Source organism: Vipera ursinii, assembly GCF_947247035.1.
Source record: "Vipera ursinii genome assembly, chromosome: 1".
Classification (NCBI taxonomy): Eukaryota; Metazoa; Chordata; class Lepidosauria; order Squamata; family Viperidae; genus Vipera; species Vipera ursinii.
Window position 1 is genome coordinate 54,039,942 of NC_139512.1, and position 25,123 is coordinate 54,065,064.

General features: G+C 42.7%; 1 protein-coding gene across 3 annotated transcripts in view; it reads left to right on the top strand.

Moving 5' to 3' along the window:
• SLC25A21 (solute carrier family 25 member 21) overlaps positions 1-25,123 on the top strand; it is a 309,041-nt gene that overhangs the window by 212,097 nt on the left and 71,821 nt on the right. For all 3 annotated transcript variants that reach the window (XM_083361106.1, XM_083361108.1, XM_083361107.1), the window contains exon 3: positions 10,395-10,478. In XM_083361106.1, coding sequence (XP_083217232.1) covers positions 10,395-10,478 — 84 coding nt within the window. The remainder of the gene's footprint in view (positions 1-10,394; positions 10,479-25,123) is intronic.

Genomic DNA, 25,123 nt, shown 5'->3' on the forward strand with positions numbered 1-25,123 from the left:
AGGGAATCTTTACTATTGCCCCACTATTGCATCCCTATATATTTAAATAATATGTCAGTTAAGCCATTCCATGCAATTGATGAAGTGAGCTGCAGTTCACAAAGAATAAAATTATAAAATAAAATTTTAATAAATTTTGTGTCATTGGGGATGGAAATCCATTATAATTTGAAACAAAGCATTAAGATATCATAATATCATGATCAATGAGCTCACCGACAATCAGACCAGGACCACTGAAGTACAGATTTGCAAAGAATTTATAGGGAAAAAAATACACAGTCAGTGATGAATGCGTAGATATATTTGCATAAGCAGAAAAACACCCTAATTCTACAGGTAGTCCTCGATTTACAATAATTCATTTAGTGGCCATTCAAAATTACAGCACTGAAAAAAGTGGCTTATGGCTATTTTTCACACTTACAACCATTGTAGCATCCCCATGGTCACATGATCAGAATTTGGACACTTGGCAACTGATTTGTATTTTTTTTAATAGTATTTATTAAATTTCTATTATTACAATTCATTAGTGCTTAATGAAAAATGTGTTGTCTGGGTTGATTTGTTTTGCTTAGTAATACAATTTAAGTTCTTACTCTACTGTATATCCCATTTTCCCAGCCATTGATAAAATAAATTTCCTGTTTGAAAATATTCTGTACCTTCTTTTTCTTTGATTCTCAATGTAAGTCTATCCATTTCAGCACAGTCCAGTATTTCCTTGATTATCTCTTCATCCAATGGTGTTTTTTCATTTTTCCAGTGCTGAGCAAATACAATCCTCACTGCTGTTAATACATGCAATGTTAAATATACACTTTGTTTATAAAAATTTTCTGGAATTATGACTAATAAAAAAAGTTCAGATTTAAATTCTACATGTTTCCCTAACATCTTTTCTAAGCAAGTATGTATTTTTGTCCAAACTTTTTTTTTGCTTTACAGGTGATAATATGTACCAGGATTTTGATTACCGGTATGTTTCCAACAGGGATGCGGTGGCTCAGTGGGTTAGGACGCTGAGCTTGTCGATCGGAAGGTCGGCAGTTTGGCGGGTCGAATCCCGAGTGCCGCATAACAGAGTGAGCGCCTGTTACTCGTCCCAGCTTCTGCCAACCTAGCAGTTCGAAAGCACGTAAAAATGCAAGTAGAAAAATAGGGACCACTACGGTGGGAAGGTAACAGCGTTCCGTGCGCCTTTGGTGTCTAGTCATGCCGGCCACATGACCACGGAGACGTCCTCGGACAAGCGCTGGCTCTTCGGCTTTGAAACGGAGATGAGCACCGGCCCCTAGAGTCGGAAACGACTAGCACGCATGTGCGGGGGAACCTTTACCTTTACCTTTTATGTTTCCAACATTTACTAGACATATTCTTAAACATTTTTGCTAATCTGATAGGTGGAAGATGCCATCTATAAAACATATTATATAAGTTTTCTTTATATGAAGTTGCCATTGTCAATTTATAGTTCCTTTCCCAAAGATTTTGCCATAATTCTATATTGTATCCAAAATTTTTCACCCATATTATCATTGTTTCACTTGTTCGTCTTCCATTTTCAAATTCAATAAAAAGTTATACAATTTCTTAATCAGTTTTTCATCAGAAGTCATCAACACCTGATCAAACATTGTCTGGTCTTTATAAAAACCATACATTTTAACATCTTTTATCATACCTCGATTGCATCTGCAGTCGGGGCCACCATGATAAATCAATACCCTGATCTTCCAACCCTTGTTTAGATTTTAATTTCCCATCTGTATTCAGAATATTCTTATATGTTACAGTTTTCTCAAGGTTAACTAAGTCTGGTTGAACAAATGCTTCCATCAATGATAGCCATCCTGGGATTTTCGTATAGATTTTTGGTTTTATCTTTTCCCATACAAATAATACTGTGTTTCTTATGTAGTGGTTTTGGAAATATCTATGGATATTATTTTTTTCATACCATAAAAATGCGCGCCATAGCAACTGATTCGTATTTATGATGTTTGCAGTGTCCCGGGGTCACAAGATCCCCTTTTGTGACCCTCTGACAAGCAACGTCAATGGGGAAGTCAGATTCACTTAACAACTGTGTTGCTAACTTTTAACAACTGCAGTGATTCACTTAACAATTGTGGCAAGAAAAGTCGTAAAATGGATCAAAATTCACTTAACTGTCTCATTTAGCAACTGAAATTTTGGGCTCAGTTGTGGTCGTACGTTGAGGACTACCGGTATTATCAAGAGTGAAGTTATCATCTCAATTCAAATCCTGAATCTGCTGCCACCGTCTTGCTCTTACCTCCTGATCGGTATGCTGGACTATTATAATAAAATTAATCCTTTTCCCCTTTGCTTGGTGTTTTTACCCACTATTATCTATCTTTTATTTCCTTCCTCAGGGAAAGAAACCAAACTAAATTAAAATGCCAAAGAGTATGTTGGGTTCTCATAGCTTCCTTTTTGTTTTTCACATAGTTATATTTCTACTTCTACCACAAACTATGATTTTTAAACAGAATAATCCATTTCTGACTAAGAAAACTAAATATCGGCCTTTATAGATATCTTTCCAAACACCACCTTTGTTAGTCTTAAAATGTACTACTGACTCTTGCTGATTTGGGGCTGCCATGAAGTTTCTAATACCAAGTAATGTTGATTTAAGATATTTTTTTTAGTCTGAATTGCCAGAAGTTTGGATTTAGGCATGTTTACTTTGTGGAGTTTGATGGAGAATAGAAAAATGATTACAAGGTAACTAACGTATGATAAACTACACCTTCTGTGCTACCAAAAATGCTATTTACTGGTTTGGTGATATTTGGGTCTATTCGGGAATAAGCATGTGTTTCCAGATAAAAAGATAAATAATTGCAGCATAAAGCTTTAATTAATATTTTATTGTATTCTTGTTTGTGTTTCTCAGGAAAAAGTTCTCAGAGGATGCTTACTGGGTTTTTTCCCCTCTCCCATCTTAGTCTCATATCTTGTGCACTGATTTATATGCTATGTAAAACATGCTTTAGTCAAATAACCAAGTGAGTATACACTACCAGATTTTCCTGTATGTGAATCCCTTAAGTGCCCTGCTGGGAAACAGCAGTTCAGCAGGGATATTTGCATAATATTTGCTAACAAAATGGAGTTTTAACTTCCCAGAGTGAAAATGAACAAAACTGCTGAACATTGGGTTAGCTTCTCACTTTTCAAAAATAAAATGAACATCATATTCAATCCTTGACGTATGACCACAATTGAGCCCAAAATTTCTGTTGCTAAGCAAGACAGTGGTTAAGTGAATTTTGCCCCCATTTTTCAACCTTTCTTGCCACAGAGATAATTACAAGTAGCCCTCAACTTGCGACTATAAATTGAGCCTTAAATTTCTGTTGTTAAGTGAGACATTTGTTAAGTGAGTTTTGCCTCATTTTACAACCTTTTTAGCCACTGTTGTTACGTGAATCACCGCAGTTGATAAGTTAGTAACCTGGTTGTTAAATGAATCTGGCTTCCCCACTGACTTTGCTTGTCAGGTCACAAAAGATGTTAGCATGACCTTGGGACACAGCAAAGGTCATAAATATGAACCAGTTGCCAAGCATCTGAATGTTGATCACATGATCATGGCATGCCAGAAAGGTCATAAAGATGAAAAAAAGGTCACAGGGCACATTTTTCAGTGCGTTGTGAGAATCCAGCCTTACACTCCATAGACCACAAATCACCACAAAGCATGTTGTATAAATCCAGCCAACTGTAGAACATTCTGTAAATGTGAAATGCATCTTCAGTTAATGAATGCCTGGATGTTTGGTGACAGCTTGCACCTCCCTCAAGTGCATTCAGTGCTCAGTGTTACCAAATGCCTGCAAAGAACTTGTGGTGATAAAATCTGTCCCTTTGCTATGTGATTTTGCACATGTATATTCCATTCTATAGCAGTATTTCATCTGCGTCACCTCAACTCACTTTCTGTTCTGCACATCTCCCAAATGTATTCTAAGTAATTTTTTTGTTATCTTCCCTTATAACAGGGGTAGGCAACCTTGGCTCTTTTATGACTCATGGACTTCAATTCCTAGAATTCCTGAGCCAGCTTGGCTGGCTCAGGAATTCTGGGAGTTGAAGTCCATGAGTCATAAAAGAGCCGAGGTTGCCTACCCCTGCCTTATAAGCTTCTTTTTTTGGAGGGGAGGAGAATCATCAATACATAATCCTTATATGACGTTTGGCTTATCAAATTAATATATATACCTTATTTAAATAGCACATTTAAATTTAAATTTGCCCCTCCCTCACTGCCTCCCTCACTCCCCTCATACACACATTTCTGGTTGACTAAAGTTCTTGTAATTAGTGCAATGCCATTGGAGGTTGTGAATTTTTCTAATCCTCCCAAGAGCTCTTTGAAAAAAAAAAGAAAGTCATGCAACAAATTCTTACTGGAGTGTAAAGCTGCTGAAGAGTGTTTGCTGCACTGCCAACTTGGCAACAGTTTTTTTTTTCTTTAATGAAAGAAGTTACCGTAGACAGAGATTCCAGATGTGCCAGAACTATTTTTATTAGGGGCCCAACTGAAAGTGCATTCAAGTGAAGTATGCATTTTCTTTCATAATTGCCAAATGTATTTTATTATATCTCACGAAAAAGGGCACAAGAAATAAGCATCATTAGTATATTTTTATGACTCATTAATTTTAATACATCTCTCTTTCATTAAAATTATTGTAATTAAAAGTCATTTATATCAATCTTCCCCTGATCTGGATTCTTCCAGATGTTCTGAATTATAACTACATAATCGCTGACTGTTGTCCATCGTGACTAGGAGGGATAAAAGAAGTAGGCCAAAACACAAGGTTGGATTTGTACACTGAGAAATGTTTTAGATAGATCATATCATTTAAATTATTTATATTGATTTTATTTTAATAATTAAAAAATGTAAAACTGTGTTAAAATCTGCTTGAATAATGAATGTTAGAAAAAAGTTACATAATAAGCCTTTTAAAAATTCTTATTGAATGGTAATAAATCTTTATTACTATCTTTGACCAGCCTATACAGTGTAAGAAAAGAGTAATCTAAAGTAACAATTTGTTATTAGGGGGGGAAAAACAACAAGACTATTAAAAACACATCTCTAATTAAAAGTGTAAAAGACGATGCAGTAAAAGTGCTACACTCAATTTGCCAGCAAATTTGGAAAACTCAACAGTGGCCACAGGATTGGAAAAGATCAATTTACATTCCAATTCCAAAGAAAGGCAGTGCTAAAGAATGTTCAAACTATCGCACCATTGCACTCATTTCACATGCTAGTAAAGTTATGCTTAAAATCCTACAAGCTAAACTCCAGCAGTACGTGGATCCAGAACTACCAGAAATACAGGCAGGATTTCAAAGGGGCAGAGGAACTAGATATCAAATTGCCAACATATGCTGGATCATGGAGAAAGCTAGGGAGTTCCAGCATCTACTTCTGCTTCATTGACTATGCTAAAGCATTTGATTGTGTGGATCATAACAAATTCTGGCAAGTTCTTAAAGAGATGGGAGTACCAGACCATCTTATTTGTCTCTTGAGAAACCTATATGTGGGCCAAGAAGTGACAACTGGACACGGAACCACTGATCGGTTCAAAATTGGGAAAGGAGTCCAGCAAGGCTGTATACTGTCGCCCTGCCTGTTTAACTTATTTGCAGATCACATCATGAGAAAGGCAGGGCTACATGAATCAAAAGTTGGAATTAAGATTGCCGGGAGAAATATCAACAACCTAAGATATGCAGATGATACCACTCTAATTGCAGAAAGTGAAGAGGAACTAAAGAGCCTATTGTTGCGGGTGAAGAAGAAGAGTGCAAAACTTGGGTTGAAACTTAACATTAAGAAAACCAAGATCATGGCATCCGGCCCTTTCAATTCCTGGCAAATAGATGGGGAAGAAATGGAGGTGGTGACAGATTTTATTTTCCTCCAAGATCACCACAGATGGGGACTGCAGCCAAGAAATTAAAAGATGCTTGCTCCTGGGGAGGAAAGCCATGGCAAATCTAGACAGCACACTAAAAAGCAGAGACATCACCCTGCCAACAAAAGTGCATATAGTCAAGGCTATGGTCTTCCCAGTTGCAATGTATGGCTGTGAAAGTTGGACCATAAGAAAGGCTGAGTGCCAAAGAATTGAGGCCTTTGAACTATGGTGCTGGAGAAGACTCCTGCGAGTCCATTGGACTGCAAGGTGTTCAAACTGGTCAGTCTTAGAGGAGATCAACCCTGACTGCTCTTTAGAAGGCCAGATCCTGAAGTTGAAACTCAAATACTTTGGCCACCTAATGAGAAGAAGGACTCACTGGAGAAGAGCCTAATGCTGGGAAAGGTTGAGGGCAAGAGAAGAAGGGGATGACAGAGAATGAGGTGGCTGGATGGATTCACTGAAGCAGTAGGTGTGAGCCTAAATGGACTCCAGAAGATGGTAGAGGACAGGAAGGCCTGGAGCAGGGGTGGCGAACCTATAGCACACGTGCCACAGGCGGCATGCGGAGCCGTTCCTGTGGGCACATGTGCCATCACCCAAGAGGGAAGCTGGGCCAGGCTGCCCCACCCCCTCTCCACATGCTCCTGCACTCTTGCTCTCTTTCTCTCTGCACTGAGAGTCAGGGATCAGCTGCAAGAACTGGGCGGATCCGGGCTGGATAGTGGAGGCAGCTGCAGCACAAGTTCAGGTAAGCCTCCGGAGTGATTTCGCACCCCCCGCGGCCAATCATTGTATGATGCTCCAGCGGCCCGATCTAGGGCTGCAGAAAGATTTCATTCTTCCCCCACAGCCGATCTGGGTAGCAGAAGCGTTTTCAAAGCTTCTAGAGTTCGCATCCATGGCTGTGGGTGATTTTACGATGCTCCAGAGGCCCAATCCGGGCATCAGAGGCCTGCAAAATGCTTCTGCTGCCCAGATCTAGGGCTGCAGAGTGATTTTGCTTCCCCCCCAAATGGCCGATTTTGCAGGCCTCTGACACCCGGATCGGCTCACTGGAGCATTGCTCACTTGGTGGCCATGCTCCCAGCACCCAGCAATGCATAAATGGGTTTCGGGTTGCAGTTTGGGCACTCGGTCTCAAAAAGGTTCACCACCACTGGCCTGGAGGAACGTTGTCCATGGGGTCGCGATGGGTCAGACACGACTTTGCAACTAACAACAAATTAAAAGTGGGGTCCTTGGTTGTCTCTGAACTTGGTTGTTTTCTTGCAGATGTTTCATAATCAAACTAAGGAACAAGTTAAACCCAGAGCTACAATCAATTAAACTTTTGCACAATTGTTTGACTTGGTGAAAGTTTCTGGCCACCTTGTATGTGAGTGCAGAGTTAACACCTCTTAAAAAGTAATGAACATACAATTTTAACAGTTTGACCCCAGATTTAGAGATGATTGGGGGGGATCAGAGCACATTTTGGGACAATATAAAAAGGACACCATATGAAGAAGATATGAGCTTCTACTTCCACAAGAAGCCATAAGGGCAAAGTCTCTGTCAATAAGGCATCCCTGAATCTTCCCACCAACAGTGCTGATGGAAGGGTAGCTGTATCTCTATTTGATTCATTTTTTGTTTGTTTGCTTAGTTTTAAACTGTATCAATATCCTGCAATAAAGGGCTTGTGGTTATCTACTTTTTTATTTTTTCTCTTAAGTCTTTGACCAATATTTGAGACTTCCAGTGAAAATACACTAACATCGTACTTTTCATGACACAAAAGTGTATACTAGCATAGCTTCTTTATAGAGTTCAATGTGTGTCCTAAAATATGCTCTGAAGCTGGAAGTAATAAGAACATGAACCATTATAAAAATTTGCTTCAGGCTTGATTTTAGGAGATTGGGTGTTCAAATCCTATAACTGCTGGTTTTCAACAACAAAATACAGAATTCTCTAATTCTTTGCATCCATCTAGCAATCAACTACTGTACATTTTTACAGACCAGATTTGGCAGCTCTATCAAAACAAGATCTGCAAAACCCATTAATTAATAGGGGGGAAATCTACAAATGGTTTCACATTTTTACTTTTTTAACAAAATGGGACAGAATTTTCAGGCACAGATGCCTGTCCGAATAGATCAAGGTTTCCAGTTTCAGAGATAAAGATGCAGTAATTTTGGAACTGGATTCTGTTAAAATTTTGATATTTTTTTTTCAGAGAAGAAAAATGCTTACAGCTTTTTTTTATTATTCTGAGACATAATTAGATGACACAGTAAAAGGAAAAATTCAGTCCTCCTCCCATAAAATATCATTATAGCAGAGCTTCTGATGAATCACTCTTTTAGAGTTGAAGGTAAAGTTGATAGTCATTCATTACCACTCTTCTCTCCACCCCTTGCATATCCCGCTGCACTGCATTTTATAGGCAACAAGATCTATAGTATATATAGATATATCTATCTTTCTGAAGGATTCCAAACTACAGATTCACACCGTGGGACTGTTGTCTGAGGGAAGACTCTTCCTCAACTCATAGTGTGACAGAACTGATCCAAGGCAGATAGTTTGATTCAATATTTGTTATCCATAACTGATACATGCAGGGATCTCAATGAATCCATAATTGTTAAAATCATATTGATCAGTTGCTTTTTTTAAAAAAAACTGCTGTTCATTTTGAATATTCAGCCTAGGTTACCAAAAAATATAGAAAATTGAATATAATGTTGGAAAGAAAGAAATCTCACCATTTTAATCTTGAGATGATTGCTAAGCATAATTAATATAATTAATCTTTATAAGTGTTCGTGTGTGTGTGTGTGTGTGTGTGTATGGGCCCACACATGCCACTTTGATGTAGTGGTTAAGGCATGAAGCTAGAAATGGGGAGAGTGGGAATTCTAGTCCTGCCTTAGGCACAAAGCCAACTGGGTGACATTGGCTAATCACTTTGTCTTAACCCTAAGAGGTAATGGCAAACCATCTCTGAAATACCTCTCCAAGAAAACTTGTCCAAGCAGTTTCTGATAATTGGACATGACTGAATAGGAAAAAAAAGTTTTCCTATGTTTATATAGGAAAAAATAGATCAGCAAAATATTTTTTTCAAAAATTAAAACACAAAAAATAATTTAAAAGGAATACCAATTTAAAAGATATTCTTATTTACTATTTTTCCCTATGGAAGACATTTAAGCCTGTAAATATATACTGTGATTATATTTGCCTTGCTATGTGATGTATTTGATTAAACTTTTATTATTTACTTTTAGCTTTATCATTGGTTCATATTCTCCAAGTCTAAGCTCTCAGCCATGTATTTTCTTCCAGTATTTAGCAAAATTTATTCTCACCGCTGTAAATTTATATCACATTGCTCATAATATTGATATCATAAACTATAATTAATAGATAATTCTAACTGTAATTAGTATATAAATAATATATTTCTTTGTCTTTTTATTTTCAATATTCTAAGTCATATAAACAATAGAATCTTAATAAATTAATACTGCTCAAATATCATTGCACTGAAGCAATATAACATATCAAAATTTATAGTAGAATTAAAGGGAGGAGGAATGAATACAGACCATCCTGAGCTAGTAAAAGGATTGCATATTTGAAGTGTTGAACTGTTATTTTTATGTTCTAGTAAAACTGGAATACAGGAAAAGATCAGTGCCCTAAGACGTCTGTGTCATGTAAAATCTAAAGTTATTGTATTTGCTGTACAAACGTGAAAGAGCCAACACAAGAGATGTTTAAATATTGTGAGACTATGATGCGATAGAAAATTTAAGCTGTATTTCAGTTTAATTCTGGGAACATAATATAGTGTTCTTTACAATTTGTAAAATGATCTTTGAAACTTCCTGTTCAATTGGGATACAGGTTTTGCACGGACTAATTGTGTGCTGTGGTCAAAATAATATGTATTTAGTATAATTTACATTGCCGTATACATTTGTATACCACTGTTCCCCATAGATAATGTTATGTTCAGGGTTTTTTTTAGATGTGTCCTTCCATATCAGGGTTTGTTGGTTTGTTGCTGCCCATATATAAATATTCTAAGGAAATGTTTTAAGAAAATATTTAGGAAATACTTTAGAAAATACAGTATTAAAGGCAGACATTTGTGTGTTCTATAAAGTTTGTTTATGCTGTTTATGCTGTAATAGAGCCTGTGTTGGTAGACTATGTTATTTCACTTGAAAAAAATTCATGGCAGATCTCTTTTACATCCTTAAGAATTACCTTAAACAATGTATAATTTAACGTTAAAGAGGGAAGAAAGAGATAAAATATGAGCATAACATTCAGAAAAATCTTACAACATTTTAAAATGTATATTTTTAAACTCTTTTATAGCTTCTCAGTTTTCATTTACTACTTTCATAGGTTCCAAATTCAAAGAGGAAAATCTGATCCCTCTGGGTACAAGAGCCTTGGAGACAGTTTTAAAATCATATTCCGGACAGAAGGGTAAGAATACCACCATATATTATAAGTTTATGATTTTACTCCTTAAAAATGTGATTGCACTGCATTTCATTCCTTTCACATCTGTACCTTTTTCTCATTTTGAACTGGAGTTCTGAGTTGCTGGCCATAGGTAAAGAACCCATACTGGGTTGTTCATTGCAATTAGAATATTTTTTTAATCAGCTAGATGCTTCTGGTGTATTAAACTTCATGATGTGCAAAGATTTACGTGACTGGGGCTAAAGGGTTTACAGTATTTCTTTATTAATTTTTATTTATTTAATTCCATTTATATCCCACCCTTCTCCAAAGACTCAGGGCAGCTTATGTGAAACGGGTGCAGTTTTATTAATTATTGCTGAATGATGACTTTTATGTATTACAAATACTTCTTGCAGTAATGCTAAGGAACTAAGAAAGTGGGCATATGTAAGAGCATGAAACCATCTTTCGTATTTTCCTTGTGAGAAAGATTGTGATAATATGCCATTTTACTGACATCACATGAGGTGAATTGATGTCACATTTAAAAAAAGAAAAATAAGAAAAAGTTTCCTTGAAATTTATGCTTAATTTAGAGGTAGGTTTCCCTATTGTTTCAAGAGTAGTAACAGATGCTTCCAGGCAATTAGCAACTTTTTTGGATTATTAGAACATTATTTATCATGACTGGAAACAGCCTTATCATGTCATAAGGAGAAAAGTACATGCAGTTCCAAAGTAAGACCAATTATCTGGAGCAGGAGGGAAGCAGTCTTCAGCAGTCCCATTTTTTGCAGTCTCTAAAGCTCCTGCCCCCCAAAAATACACTGCCAAGTTTTGCAGCATGATCCTCTCTTTCTGCTTTTCCCTCCCATTTTCATAGATTGAAGCTTAAAATAGCTGTGCTCAGTCTCTAGAGTAATAAAATATCTGTTTTGTGTAAGACAAAAAAAATAAATTGCTTCCAGAATCAAGAAAAAAGGAGCTAAAATCTCAGCCACACACAGTCTAGTAATATCATTCCATTATCAGTAGTGGACCTCAGAAGCCAAAACACATTTAAGAATGAAATTAAACTGCAACCCCTGGAGGAAAACTATTTCCTACACCTGACCTAGAGAGTAAGAGCCTAGGCTGGACAGGCATTTGCTACTAATGTTTTACCTCTTTCTTTATTACACTAATTGAGATTTTGATCAGACAGACAAGACAAGTATAGAATGACAGAGTTGGAAGGGACCTTGGAGTTCTTCTAGTCCAGACATGTCAAACACAAGGCCCGGGGGCCGGATCCGGCCCGCGAAGTGGTTTCATGTGGCCCCCGAAGCCATCCTGGAAACAGTGAGGGAACGGCCCCCACTGCCTTGGCCCTGGCCCAGAGACCCTCCTTCTGCCAGAGACCCTCAGATCTGTCCCACTCCTGCCCAGGCCCCCATAGGCACCCTTGATGCGAACGATGTAGAGCTGGCCATGCCCACCCAGTAGGCCATACGCACTTTAGCCACACCCACCCAGGCCACGCCCACCCAGGCCACGCCCACCCAGCCCCCTGAGGGCAACTGCAATGCTGATGTGGCCCTCAATGAAATTGAGTTTGACACCCCTGTTCTAGTCCAACACCCAGCTCAGGCAGGGAACCTTATACCAGAGGTCCCCAAGCTGTGGGCCACGGCCCACTACCAGGCCATGGGCTGTTGGCCACTGGGCTGCCTGAGTGGCTGGCCAATGAATGCGCATGTGTGCATGTGCACACACACCCCACTCACACTAGTGTTGCAGAGGCCCGCTGGTGCTAGCGATACAGTGAGCATCACACAGGTGCTATTTAGCATCACCACGAGCACCCCCCACTCACACTAGCATTGCAGCGGCGTGTGGGTGCTACCGTCACTCGAGCACTTATGGCCCTGTTTATGCATGCGCTTACAGCTCCATTTGTGCACACATGCACACGTGCGTAAAGGCATCTCCATCCCACCTGCACCAGGCTGCCAAGCAAGAAAGGTTGGGGACCCCTGCCTTATACCATTTCAGACAAATGGTTGTCCCATCTCTTCTTAAAAATTTCCAGTGATGGAGAATTCACCACTTCTGGAGGCAGGTTGTTCCAAATTGTTTTAACTGTCAGAAAATTTCTCCTTAGTTTTAGGTTGCTTCTCTCCTTGACTAGTTTCCATCCATTGCTTCTTGTCCTGCCTTCAGGTGCTTTGGAGAATAGCTTGACTGCCTCTTCTTTGTGGCAACTCCTGAGATATTGGAACACAGCTATCATGTCACCCCTTGTCCTTTTCTTTCATCCAGTCCTTCAGATGAACTATAAACCCACAGTTCAGATTGTATATAGATTGTGATGGACTCTTGGCTAAATGTATCACAATCTAGATCAGTGTTTTTCAAACTTGGCAACTTTAAGAGGTGAGGACTTCAATTCCTAGAATTTCTCAGCCAATAGTCCAAAAACTGCTGATCTACTGTAGGTAGATTTGATAGAGTTGCAGCTACTAGTGCTAATTATCTGAATTGTTTAATGTTGGAACTGGCAGTGTTGTAAGCAATAGCATCATTGGCAGGTGTACAAATAATGAGAAACCAGGATTTTTCCTTTATTGACCCTACAATAAGCCTCTCACATGGATCCTTCTCCCCTTTTTACTTTCATTCATTATGTATTTAGTGTTGATGTTATAAACTTTTTATAACACCATACTGTATTTAAGACATTCAACAGAAACTAAGATAGAAAAATTAAAATATAACCAATTAAACTACAGCAAAATTTAATGCTGGCTAAAAGTGACTAGTTCTCTTAAGCTGGAATGGCATGCTGTCTCGCTGAGGTCTCTTAAAAATTTTTAAATAGTCCCATGAGTGGCAGGCAATTGGAATTCAGGGGGAAAGGAAGTTAAGGAGTTTCTTCCTTCTCAGTCAATCAGTCAGTCTTGGCTGGATGCCTGCAGAATACAAAAACCTGGAGATTAAACAGATTTAATGTGACAGAATTCATACCCAAACCTGTAGAAACTGGACCATAGAAGTAAAGCCACCAGAGATAGTTACATGAGGGATTATTTATTTCATTTCATTTATTTTTTATTTTAATTCCATTTATATCCCGCCCTTCTCCGAAGACTCAGGGCGGCTTACAAGCTTAGCAGTAGTAGCCTTCATTCTATGTATATGCCTGCTTATTAGGGCTTTCACACACACCCCAAGCGGCATTATTACAAAGTCAGCTTATTGCCCCCAACAATCTGGGTCCTCATTTTACCTACCTCGGAAGGATGGAAGGCTGAGTCAACCTTGAGCCTGGTGGGATTTTAGTACTGCCTGCTCCAATTTTGGGTTCTCTGGGCTTATTCTCATATTCTCATTGCTTTTTTTGAAACAACACTAGATCTGTAGTTAGCAGGATGAGGATGTTACATCAGTGCTGCCGTGAATGTTAATTTAAATGTGGAAGCATAACTGGAGTTTGTTAATTTCATCAACGATTATAGGACAATCTTTCAAGGGTTTTATATGGCTGTACTGTTTATTATTCTGATTATCTAGAGGCATTGTCTCTTTTCCTGTTTCATTCCAGCTACGTGGGGGGGGGGAGAGGAGGGAGGGGGACACACAGGCTACTTCCAGAATACCATGAGATCAGAATTAGGCTTATTACCATAGTTGCCATTTCCTTGCACTACTAACTCACTCATTATCAGTTGTTCCTTCCTATTTTATGTCTATCCTTTGTACCTGTTTCCTATAAACCAGATTATTTTTGGACAGGAGTCCAACTCTTTCAGAAGAGTTTGTATTTCATCCCACACCCTCCTCAATGCCTATGCCTGGTCAGTTGGGCAATTTTTGGTAGGAAGGCCTTCCTTCCTTCCTTCCTTCCTTCCTTCCTTCCTTCCTTCCTTCCTTCCTTCCTTCCTTCCTTCCTTGACTCTGTTCAGAAATAGTGTAACTGAAGGTCACAAGCACAGAATATTTCCTATTATTTGTTATTGTGGGCCTTAACTAAATATGCCATGCCAAGCACTTGCCTATACTTGCCCAAAGCCACCCAATATTAAGGAAAGTAATTGATAGTTGTTTTCCCACAGGTTAGGAGTATTAAGGGAATAAAATCATCCCTTTCCTAATAGCCTAAAATCTATAAGGACAGCATTGTTTTCTGGCCTTATTGTTGAAGTAGAATAGAGCTCTTCAAATTTTATGCTGAGATAATTATAATTTTCTACTAGCTCAATGAGTTTATTGTGTTTACCTGTTTATACCCCCTATTTCACTGTCTATTTGTTCATACTTTGATCAGCCATGGAGTGTTAGCAAACTTTTTTTTAAAGCATATTCTGAAGAATGGGGATTTCCTGTTTTCTTCCACCTAGGCTTTTAAAAGATGCATTTTCCCTAATCAAGAATAAGTAGGAGCCGTGTAACTACCTACCCCGGTGGAATTCTTTCCCCTGTGGAAATAACCATAAAGTCAAGTAGAGAGCATATGAGAATACTACATCATGCATACAATAGGAGAGCATTCCAAAACCATCAAAGCAAGTACTATAAGCTGAATATTACTCTTTTGTCTCCCCAGAGAACATGATCCATAAGGCATCCAGAATTGATTCTGTTTAAAATCAAGTCTGAACTCAGACTGAAAAAGTAAAGATAATTTGTATCCTCCAATACCATCTCAAAATGCATAGATATTCATCTTCTCAAGAACCCTATCCCTCCAAAGATATATGTCACTGGGCAGTAGTTAATGAGGGTGAAGGTTTGTTCTGCGAGCTTGTGGGTTGGTTTCTGAACATTTCATTACCAGGCTAGGTAACATCTTCAGCAGAGTTTAGTGTTCTGTTTACATGGGATGTCAGTGTTCTGTTTACATGGGCTTCAGGTGTGAATGTATCAAGTGAGGGTCTTGTGATGGGGAGGTTACATTAGGTCAGTGTCACTGGGAGGTGAACTGCTGGTGGGGGGCTTGCATGGGTTGGTTGAGGGTCAGTGCTGTCTCTGGTTGGCTGTGTGGTTGGATTCTGAGGGGTTCATAGGCTGGTTGTAGGTCGATGTGTTGATGCAATTGTTTGTGGAGTGCCAGGTTTCGATAAACTCATGAGCGTGGCTGGTGGTAGCGTGGCCAATGATTTTTGTGTTTGCTCCAATCGAATTGGTGTTCTTTGATGTTGGTGTGAGTTGAGATTAAGAATTTGGGATCATGGTATTTGACTGCCAGCTGGTGTTCATGGATCCTGGTTTTTAATTGATAAGATGTTTGTCCCATGTAGAATTGGTTACAATGGTTACAGTTGATTTTGTATATTACATTGTTTTTTTCATCCTTCTATATCTTGTCTTAGGTTCTGGATAATTCCTGGCACAGTGTAGCTGTGGGTTTGTGGACTATTGCTATTCCTAGGGGTTGGAGAATTCTGGCTGTCATTTCTGACACCCCTTTTGTGTATGGTAGGGTTAGTTTTCGCGTGATTATTGGCTGTGTGTTGTGTTGTGGTTTGGGTGCTGTGTGTCAGAATATAAAGTTTTTTGGATAGCTGTTATGAAAAAAGACATCAAGCAGCCATTTCTCTTCCACTTTTCTTAATGTTGTGGTGCTGCAGTGTGTCCTGGCTTTTCTGAAGAAGGTCTGGACGCAGCTTATTTGGGGTATGGTGGGGTGGTTGCTTGTGAAGCTGAGGATTCGGTCTGTGTGCGTGGGTTTGCAGTAGACATGGGTTTCCAATTCTCAGTTGTCTAGTCTCCTTATGTTGATTTTGAGGAATGGGAGTCTGTTCTCTGTTTCCTCTTTGCATGTGAATTTGATCCCAGGGAATATGTTATTGAGTAGGTGGTGTGTTTCTTTAATTTGGGAGCATTTGATGATGACGAAGGTGTGATCAATGTAGCATGTCCAGAATTTTGGTTGGATGGTGGGTAGAGCTATGGATTTGAGTCGTTGACTGCTTCTTCTATTAGGCCTGATATAGGTGATCCCTTCGGGGTACCTTGTGCTTGCTTGTAGATATATCTACAATATAAAAGTATTTATTGATTACTTTAGTGCAGTTAGTATAATGTTCTGGGTTCAGGAATAGCCATTTCAGTAATGGCACTTTACTATCTCCTTCAAGGCTGGTGACATTGTACCAAAAAGTCAACATGCATACCCCTCTCTCTGGTGTCTCATGAACCCTTGGATAAAACAAATAAACATGGGTGGAGAACAGATGCTTCTACTTCTACTTTTGAACAAACCATGATGTTCTAAACTTCTGAACTATCTTTCCATTTTGCTAGAGTCCTAAATCAGACATTCAGCAGGTCTGATACTGCCTTTCAGTCCTCAGTCTGTTTCAATAATCTGTCTCAATTGCTTGCAAGCGTTTACCCAAGACATCAAATATTATTCTTTCTGCGTGATCTGCTAGTCTGAAAAAAAAGACTTTAGGCATGGTCTTTTTCATACTGGCAATAGCAGGTAGTTCTTAAAACAATATAAAAACAACTTGCTAAATCTTGGTATGGAAGAAGAGGACAATAGCCTTTTGAATAGCATCTGCTTCTAGACTTTGCTCTGTCATCACCAAAGATTAGTAACGGTAACACTTACTTTTTTTAAGACAAGCAGACATAGGCCTTTCTAATGAGTCTCTCTGCAAGTCCCTTCGCGGGCTTAGCCACTGCCAAATAATAAATGAAAACTTTTGTGCTGGTCTTAGTCTGTATGAGAGATTCTTGGAAATCTCACGATCAATGACTGGCGGGCCATAATGTTGACAAGAAAAAAGCATGAATTTTGTTTTCTTTTTCAGATCCTCATCTTCTCCAGTTTAGGGAGAGAGAAGGAAGACTGGTGGGGTAGAAAACCATTATATATGTGTGTGTGTGTGTGTGTGTGTGTGTGTGTGTGTGTGTGTGTGTGTGTGTGTGAAATGCTTGTTAACTATTTAGAATGCACTTGCTTAAGTCCCAAACACGGGACAAATCTTATTTCCTGTTTCAGCCTAACCCAAGGCCATCTACAGGCAGTAGCCACAGCAGTGGCAGCTCATATTTGTGTAAATTTTTTGGCTTGCTAACAAAGAATAAAGGGAGACAGATATGATCATTTCAAACTTATTTCTGTGTGTATATATATATATATGTACACACACACACACACTCTGTAGGGACGCGGTGGCTCAGTGGGTTAGGATGCTGAGCTTGTCGATCAGAAGGTTGGCAGTTTGGCAGGTCGAATCCCGAGTGCCGCGTCACAGATTGAGCGCCTGTAACTCGTCCCAGCTTCTGCCAACCTAGCAGTTCGAAAGCACGTAAAAATGCAAGTAGAAAAATAGGGACCACTACGGTGGGAAGGTAACAGAGTTCCATGCTCCTTTGGCGTCTAGTCATGCCGGCCACATGACCACGGAGATATAATGCTGAGCAATTCAAGGATTGCAGCTTTTTGGCCTGGATTGTTCTTTTTCTGTATTTCTGCTATTGTAAAAATGTGCTGTCCTTGAAAAAATTAATCTCAAAAAAATAAGTGGCTGTGGTAGCAGGATCTTTTCTGTGGAATTAATTGCTTTTGGAAGCCTGTTTAGCCAGTTTATTGGAGACATTTAAGAAATGTAAATATAATAATAATATTAAAGTTGGAAGGGATCTTAGAAGTCATCTAGTCCAACCCCCTGCTCAGGCAGGAAACCCTATACCATTTCGGACAAATGACCGTCCAGTCTCTTCTTAAAAACTTCCAGTGTGTTATGACTCAGGGCCAGCCGGTGGGTCCGACAGCCGGTTCAGATGTATCGGATGACTCAGATGAGGGGGAGGAGGAGGGTGTGGAAGACGAACCGGCTGATGATGGCTTGCAGGCTTTGCAGAGTCCTCAGCCGGGGCCCTCTTCTCAGCTGCGTGAGCCCGATAGTGCGGAGGATGATGACCCACAGCTGGCCCTGTTCAAGGACGCCCGACGCAGGAGGCAGTCGAGCAGGAACAAACAAAGAAAGGCTGTGGGACTCCTCGGGAGGAGGCACAGGGAGACCACGCCCTGAACTCTAAATAAAAGGAGTGTTTGGGGAGGGGCTGGTTGCTGAAAGCAACCCTTCCGCTTGAGGATTCAAGTTCCTGTGTTTCTTGTTCTGTTGTTTTGCTTGTGAATTAAACTTGGCAAACGCTTTGCAACCTCAGACGCTCTCCAGTCTCTACTGCTTGAACAGGGGTTTGCTTTATTACAAGGCCGGTAGTTGGCTGGTTCAGAACAGTTTGCTTTCAGCCTCCCACCCCTTACTACTACGATGGAGCAGCTTCTTGCCGAGAATGCTCAGCTCACCCAGCAACTCACTTTGCTGGCAGCTCAGGTGGCTCAACTGCAAGCTCAGGTACATGCTGCACCCCCACCCAGGAGGAAATGTCAGATAGCTATGCCGGATAAATTTGCTGGCAATCCAGAACTGTTTCCTGCCTTCCTGGGACAATGCCAGCTTTTTATCAGCGTGAGAGCAGCTGATTTCCCCACTGACCGAGATAAGGTGGGATTCGTGTTGAGCCTTCTGTCGGGGGATGCAGCTCGTTGGGGCACGCCTCTGCTGGCACAGCCTAGCCCTTTGTTGGATAACTTTGGGGGGTTTTGTGACCATATGCGCCTCATGTACGAGGACCCGATTAAGGCGCAGACTGCCACCCAACGTCTGAAAGCTTTGAGGCAGGGTCAGCGCCCCCTACAGGCCTATATCAGCGATTTCCGGCTGCTTAGCCAGGATTCCGCCTGGAATGAGGCTGCGCTCGTGGATGCCTTCCAGGATGGCTTGTCAGAGGAGATGTTGGATGAGCTGGCCCACGTGGACATTCCCTCAGACCTGAATGGGCTGATCCATCTTTGTCTGCGGATCGATGCCCGGCTGCAGCAGCGAAAGAGTCGCCGTGCCACCCCACAGACCCCTGCCGCTCCGGTTGAGCGTGTGCCCCCAGTCCAGAGGGAGAAGCCAATGGAGCTGGGTGCCGCCAGGTCCCGTCTATCGGTGACGGAAATGGACAGACGACGATCGGAGGGGTTGTGTTTTTACTGTGGGGACCCTGGACATTTGGCTGCTTCTTGCCCGAAGAAGCGTCAGCGGGCATCAGTGACCAAGCCTGCCCCGAGAAAGTCTTCTACTTTGCTGTCGGGAAACGGCCCGAGCCCGATCTAGACGGTGTGATAGATCGGGCGACCCACAACGACCACGCCGAGTGACGCCGTTCTGACGGTGCCTGTGAACCTCCACGGCATTTGATTTTGGAGGCACGACTGATCCTTCCTGGCAAGCCAGAGGGGATTCCGGTCCATGCCTTAATTGACTCTGGGGCTACCACTAACTTTATGGACTCGGCCTTCGTGGCCAAATGGGCTGTTCCCCAGTGTCCGGTGGATCCGCCCATGCTTGTGGAGACCATCGATGGTCGAGTGCTCCTGTCCGGGCCTATTACGGCCGCCACGCAACCCGTGTGTATGGCCATCAGTTCTCATGTGGAGGCCATCCAGTTCTACATCACTTCGGATCTGCACTTCCCCGTGGTCTTGGGTCTGGCGTGGCTCTGGGCGCATGATCCACAGATCTATTGGTCTCAGAACTTGGTCACCTTCCCAAGTTTGCAGTGCATGGACCACACCCGCCATATCTGTGCCGGCCAGGTGGAGGGTTCCTCAGGGGTTTCCTTGCCTCCCGAACTGTCCGACTTTGCTGATGTGTTCAGCGAGTCAGAGGCGGACCAATTACCCCCGCACAGGCCCTATGACTGTTCCATTGATCTAGTCCCTGATGCGCCTCTCCCAGTGGGGCGTTTGTACTCCATGTCGGAGCCCGAGTTGGCTGCATTGCGGGACTTCCTGACAAAGAATTTGGCTCGTGGTTTCATCCGGCCCTCGTCCTCGCCAGTGTCTGCGCCCGTGCTCTTCGTCAAAAAGAAGTCGGGCGAGTTACGGCTCTGCTGTGACTACCGGAAACTCAACGCCATCACGGTGCGTAACCGCTACCCGCTGCCCCTCATCCCCGAGCTCTTGGACCGACTCCGGGAGGCTAAGATCTTCACGAAACTGGACCTGCATGGAGCTTACAACCTCGTCAGGGTTCGGCCGGGTGATGAGTGGAAGACAGCGTTTGGTACTTGCTATGGACATTTCGAGTACACGGTGATGCCGTTTGGCCTGACCAACGCCCCCGCTGTGTTTCAGCATTTTATGAACGACATCTTTCGAGATCTGTTGGACCAGTTTGTCGTGATTTACCTGGACGACATCCTGATTTACTCCCCGTCGCGTGAAGCGCATCATCAGCATCTCCGTCAGGTCCTGCAGCGCCTCCAGAAACATCGGCTGTTTGCCAAGTTGGAGAAGTGCCAGTTCTACCAGGTGACCATCGATTTCTTGGGTCACCGCATTTCTCCTGAGGGCATCGCCATGGAACCGAGTAAAGTTGAGTCGTTGCAGAGTTGGCAACCCCCGCGTCGCGTGAAGGATGTTCAGCGACTTCTTGGATTTGCCAACTACTATCGAACATTCATCCGTGGCTTTGCTGCCTTGACAGCCCCCCTCACCCGGCTCCTGCAGAAGAAGACTCGGTTCCAGTGGAACGCCCTCGAACAACAGGCGTTCCAAGCTTTGAAGGACGCCTTCATGAAGGAGCCCATCTTGAAGCATCCTGACCCGCAACGGCCGTTTGTCGTGGAGGTGGACGCCTCCGACATTGCCATTGGGGCCGTGTTACTCCAGGCAGCGACGCCCAACGGTACCCTTTTCCCTTGCGCGTTTCACTCTCGGAAATTGAATCCCTCGGAGCGCAACTATACCATCTGGGAGAAGGAGCTGCTGGCCATCAAGGCGGCGTTCGAGGCTTGGAGGCATCATCTGGAGGGGGCGCGGCATCAAATCGAGGTCCGGACGGACCACAAGAATCTGGAAAGCCTGCAGACCGCTCGGAATTTGAACCAACGCCAGATCCGGTGGTCCCTCTTCTTTGCGAGGTTTGACTTCCGGGTGCGGTACATACCAAGCGGGCACAACCAGAGAGCGGATGCTCTGTCCAGGAAGCCCGAGTACACCCGAGTGGAAGACAAGCTTCCGCCCAGGACAGTGATCCCCGTCGAGTCTTTTGCTGCGGTGCGGGAGCCGGTGGATATACGGGCTCGGATCCGGGAGGCGCAGCAGCAGGAGGCGTGGGTGGCTCAGCGGAAGGAAGAGGTGGGGCCAGATTCGCCTTGGTCGGTCACGGATGGACTCCTGTATTATCGTGACCGGCTCTATGTTCCAGGAGGGCCACTCAGGGGACTCGTCCTCAGCCAGTGTCATGATAACCCGGCTGCGGGGCATTTTGGTCTGTTCAAGACTCTGAACCTGGTCTCCCGTACCTTCTGGTGGCCCCGAGTCCGACACGATGTCCAGTCTTATGTCACCTCCTGCGTTCCATGCAGGCAGGCCAAGTCAGCGACAGGGGCCCCGCCTGGTTTACTGCAGCCTTTGCCAACACCCAAGAGACCCTGGGGGGCTGTGTCCATGGACTTTCTGACGGATCTACCTCCATCCTCCGGCTTCACGACAGTGTTTGTGGTGGTGGACATGTTGACCAAGATGGCGCACTTCATCCCCTGTCGCGGCTTACCGTCAGCTCGCGCCACTAGTTGCATGTTCATCCAACAGGTGTTCCGGCTGCACGGCCTTCCCGATAGAGTTGTCTCCGATAGGGGGGCCCAGTTTACAGCCCGCTTCTGGCAGGAGTTGATGCGGGCGTTGGACATTAAGGTTTGCCTCTCGTCCGCGCATCATCCTCAGACCGACGGGGGTACCGAGAATGTCATCGGCATCTTAGAGCAGTATCTGCGCTGCTACGTTAACCTGCAGCAGGACAATTGGGTGGACTATTTGGCCATAGCCGAGTTTGCCTTTAACAACTCACAGCACACCTCCACGCAGATGACACCGTTCTTGGCCAACGTGGGTTATCACCCCCGGTTTTTCCCCCTTTCTCCTGTGGACTCACCGGAGCCGGCAGCGAACGAATTCATGGCGGAGCTACAGGCGATCCATCGGTTGGTGCGACGGCAGCTGGAGAAGGCCAAGGCCGACTATAAGAGGTTCGCCGATCGGTCGAGAAGGGATACGCCTCCACTATCGGTGGGGGATCGGGTCTGGCTGTCCACCAGGAACCTACCATCCACTCGGCCGGTGAGGAAGCTGGACCACCGTTACCTTGGACCGTTCCCAGTCGAGGCCGTCATCAATCCGGTCGCCTATCGTTTAACTCTGCCACGTTCCCTGCGCGTGCATCCCGTCTTCCATCGGTCCTTGTTGGTCCCCGAACAACCGGCTTGTCCACTTCACCAAGCGGAACCTCCCCCATCAGGACCTCGTGATGGAGGCAGCACCCCCGAGTACGAGGTCGCCAGCATCCGGGATTCCCGCTGGCTGAAAGGTTGCTTCCAGTACCTGATCGAGTGGAAAGGGTACGGGCCGGAGGACTTTACATGGGAAGACGCGACCGCCGTTCATGCCCCTGCGTTGGTGACAGCGTTTCACGAACAATTCCCATCCCGACCGCATCCGGATCGGCAGCCCCGGGGGAAGGGCCCTGCGGTGCGGGATAGTGTTATGACTCAGGGCCAGCCGGTGGGTCCGACAGCCGGTTCAGATGTATCGGATGACTCAGATGAGGGGGAGGAGGAGGGTGTGGAAGACGAACCGGCTGATGATGGCTTGCAGGCTTTGCAGAGTCCTCAGCCGGGGCCCTCTTCTCAGCTGCGTGAGCCCGATAGTGCGGAGGATGATGACCCACAGCTGGCCCTGTTCAAGGACGCCCGACGCAGGAGGCAGTCGAGCAGGAACAAACAAAGAAAGGCTGTGGGACTCCTCGGGAGGAGGCACAGGGAGACCACGCCCTGAACTCTAAATAAAAGGAGTGTTTGGGGAGGGGCTGGTTGCTGAAAGCAACCCTTCCGCTTGAGGATTCAAGTTCCTGTGTTTCTTGTTCTGTTGTTTTGCTTGTGAATTAAACTTGGCAAACGCTTTGCAACCTCAGACGCTCTCCAGTCTCTACTGCTTGAACAGGGGTTTGCTTTATTACAAGGCCGGTAGTTGGCTGGTTCAGAACACAGTGTTGGAGCATTCACAGCTTCTGGAGGCAGGTTGTTCCACTGGTTAATTGTTCTAAATGTCAGGAAGTTTCTCCTTAGTTCTAGGTTGCTTCTCTCCTTGATTAGTTTCAAGTATCTTGTTCAATGACAAACAACAGTCTATAAATTAAACACGGTAAATAACTGGCTTTCATATTGGGTTACTTTACCTGAATATAATTTGTTACAGGATTTCAACATTAAGAACATGTAGAAAGAAATGCTCTATTTTATTTAATTTTGTTGAGTTGAAATTGTAGTATATGCCAAGGAGATCACAGACTCATGGGCCAGGAATGTGTATCAGAATCTGTAGTAACATTTATTTCTGCTTTAGACTGATAGATTAAGAAGATTGGTCAGGAAAAAAAAACCTTTGGGCCCTGAGAATATCCCTTGGCTTACCTACTGATCTTCAGAGCCATTGAAGTATGTTCCAAAGCAATTTATTTTTTTCCTTTTTCAAAAATAAAATAAAAGCATTTTTTCCCTCCCGTGATAATTTGGCATGCCAGAATGCATTGGAAACAAATGAAACAGTCATGTGGTCTTGCCTTTGTTATGTCAGACAGGTACAAAAACAGTATTAAAAATCCATCCAGACCTTTCCCACATGAGAACTATGTATGTTTCAGTGAAAAAAAGTGGCCATTTCTACACAGATGTGCACTTCAAAGCTGACTTATTATGTACCCAATATTATATTTGGCTCACTTTATCTGAGTACAAAATGTAAAGTAATAAGCAACCCTTTGCCATTTAAGAGAAACATCAACATTTTTGTTTCATAGAAATACACAATTAAGTCAAGAAATCCAGACAACTGCAAACACATCCCACTATCTTGACCAAGCTCCACAGGATTTCCATAATGGGAGGTGATTTTCCTTCACATCTAACCCGCTTTTAGCCATACAGACCAGCACAAAAGGTCATGGATGTGGCATGCCCCATTGCAACAAGCAGGCAGGCACCTGCCTTCAGAGGAGAAAAAGAAACAGTGAGATGATCTCGTTGTTAAAAGTAAAAGCATTTCAGTTGCTCAAGCATTTACCAGTTGGATGAAAAACACACAAAGAGGACCATTAAAATAGCTCTGATGCCTTTAAGTGGGTTCTAATTAATGGATATCATAGAGACAAAGCTAACCAAAGAGGATGACCATTAGTGGAAGAAATAATCCAGTAATAGATAGTGATTTCCAAGGCTGAGTGAATATTGGTCTGGAATATATTACAGTATGTTGAATATCCTGTTTGTGGTTCATTTTTAGTTCAACATTGGCAAGAGCTATGGATTCTAGTGAATTCCATCATCACTGTGCCCCTTGGAGACACACATTGGGCATCCAAATTAGAATGGCTGATTTTTAAATGCATAACACTTTTTGTTTCCTGATATTTTTTTATTAACTGTAACATTTGAAGGTATTTATCCTTCCACATGTCATTTGCTTTACATTACTGGTTCACTTTTAAATCATATTTTTAAATTTTAAATAATTAAATCAACTACCTAAGAAATCAAAGTGCTGAAAATTTGCTGCCTCT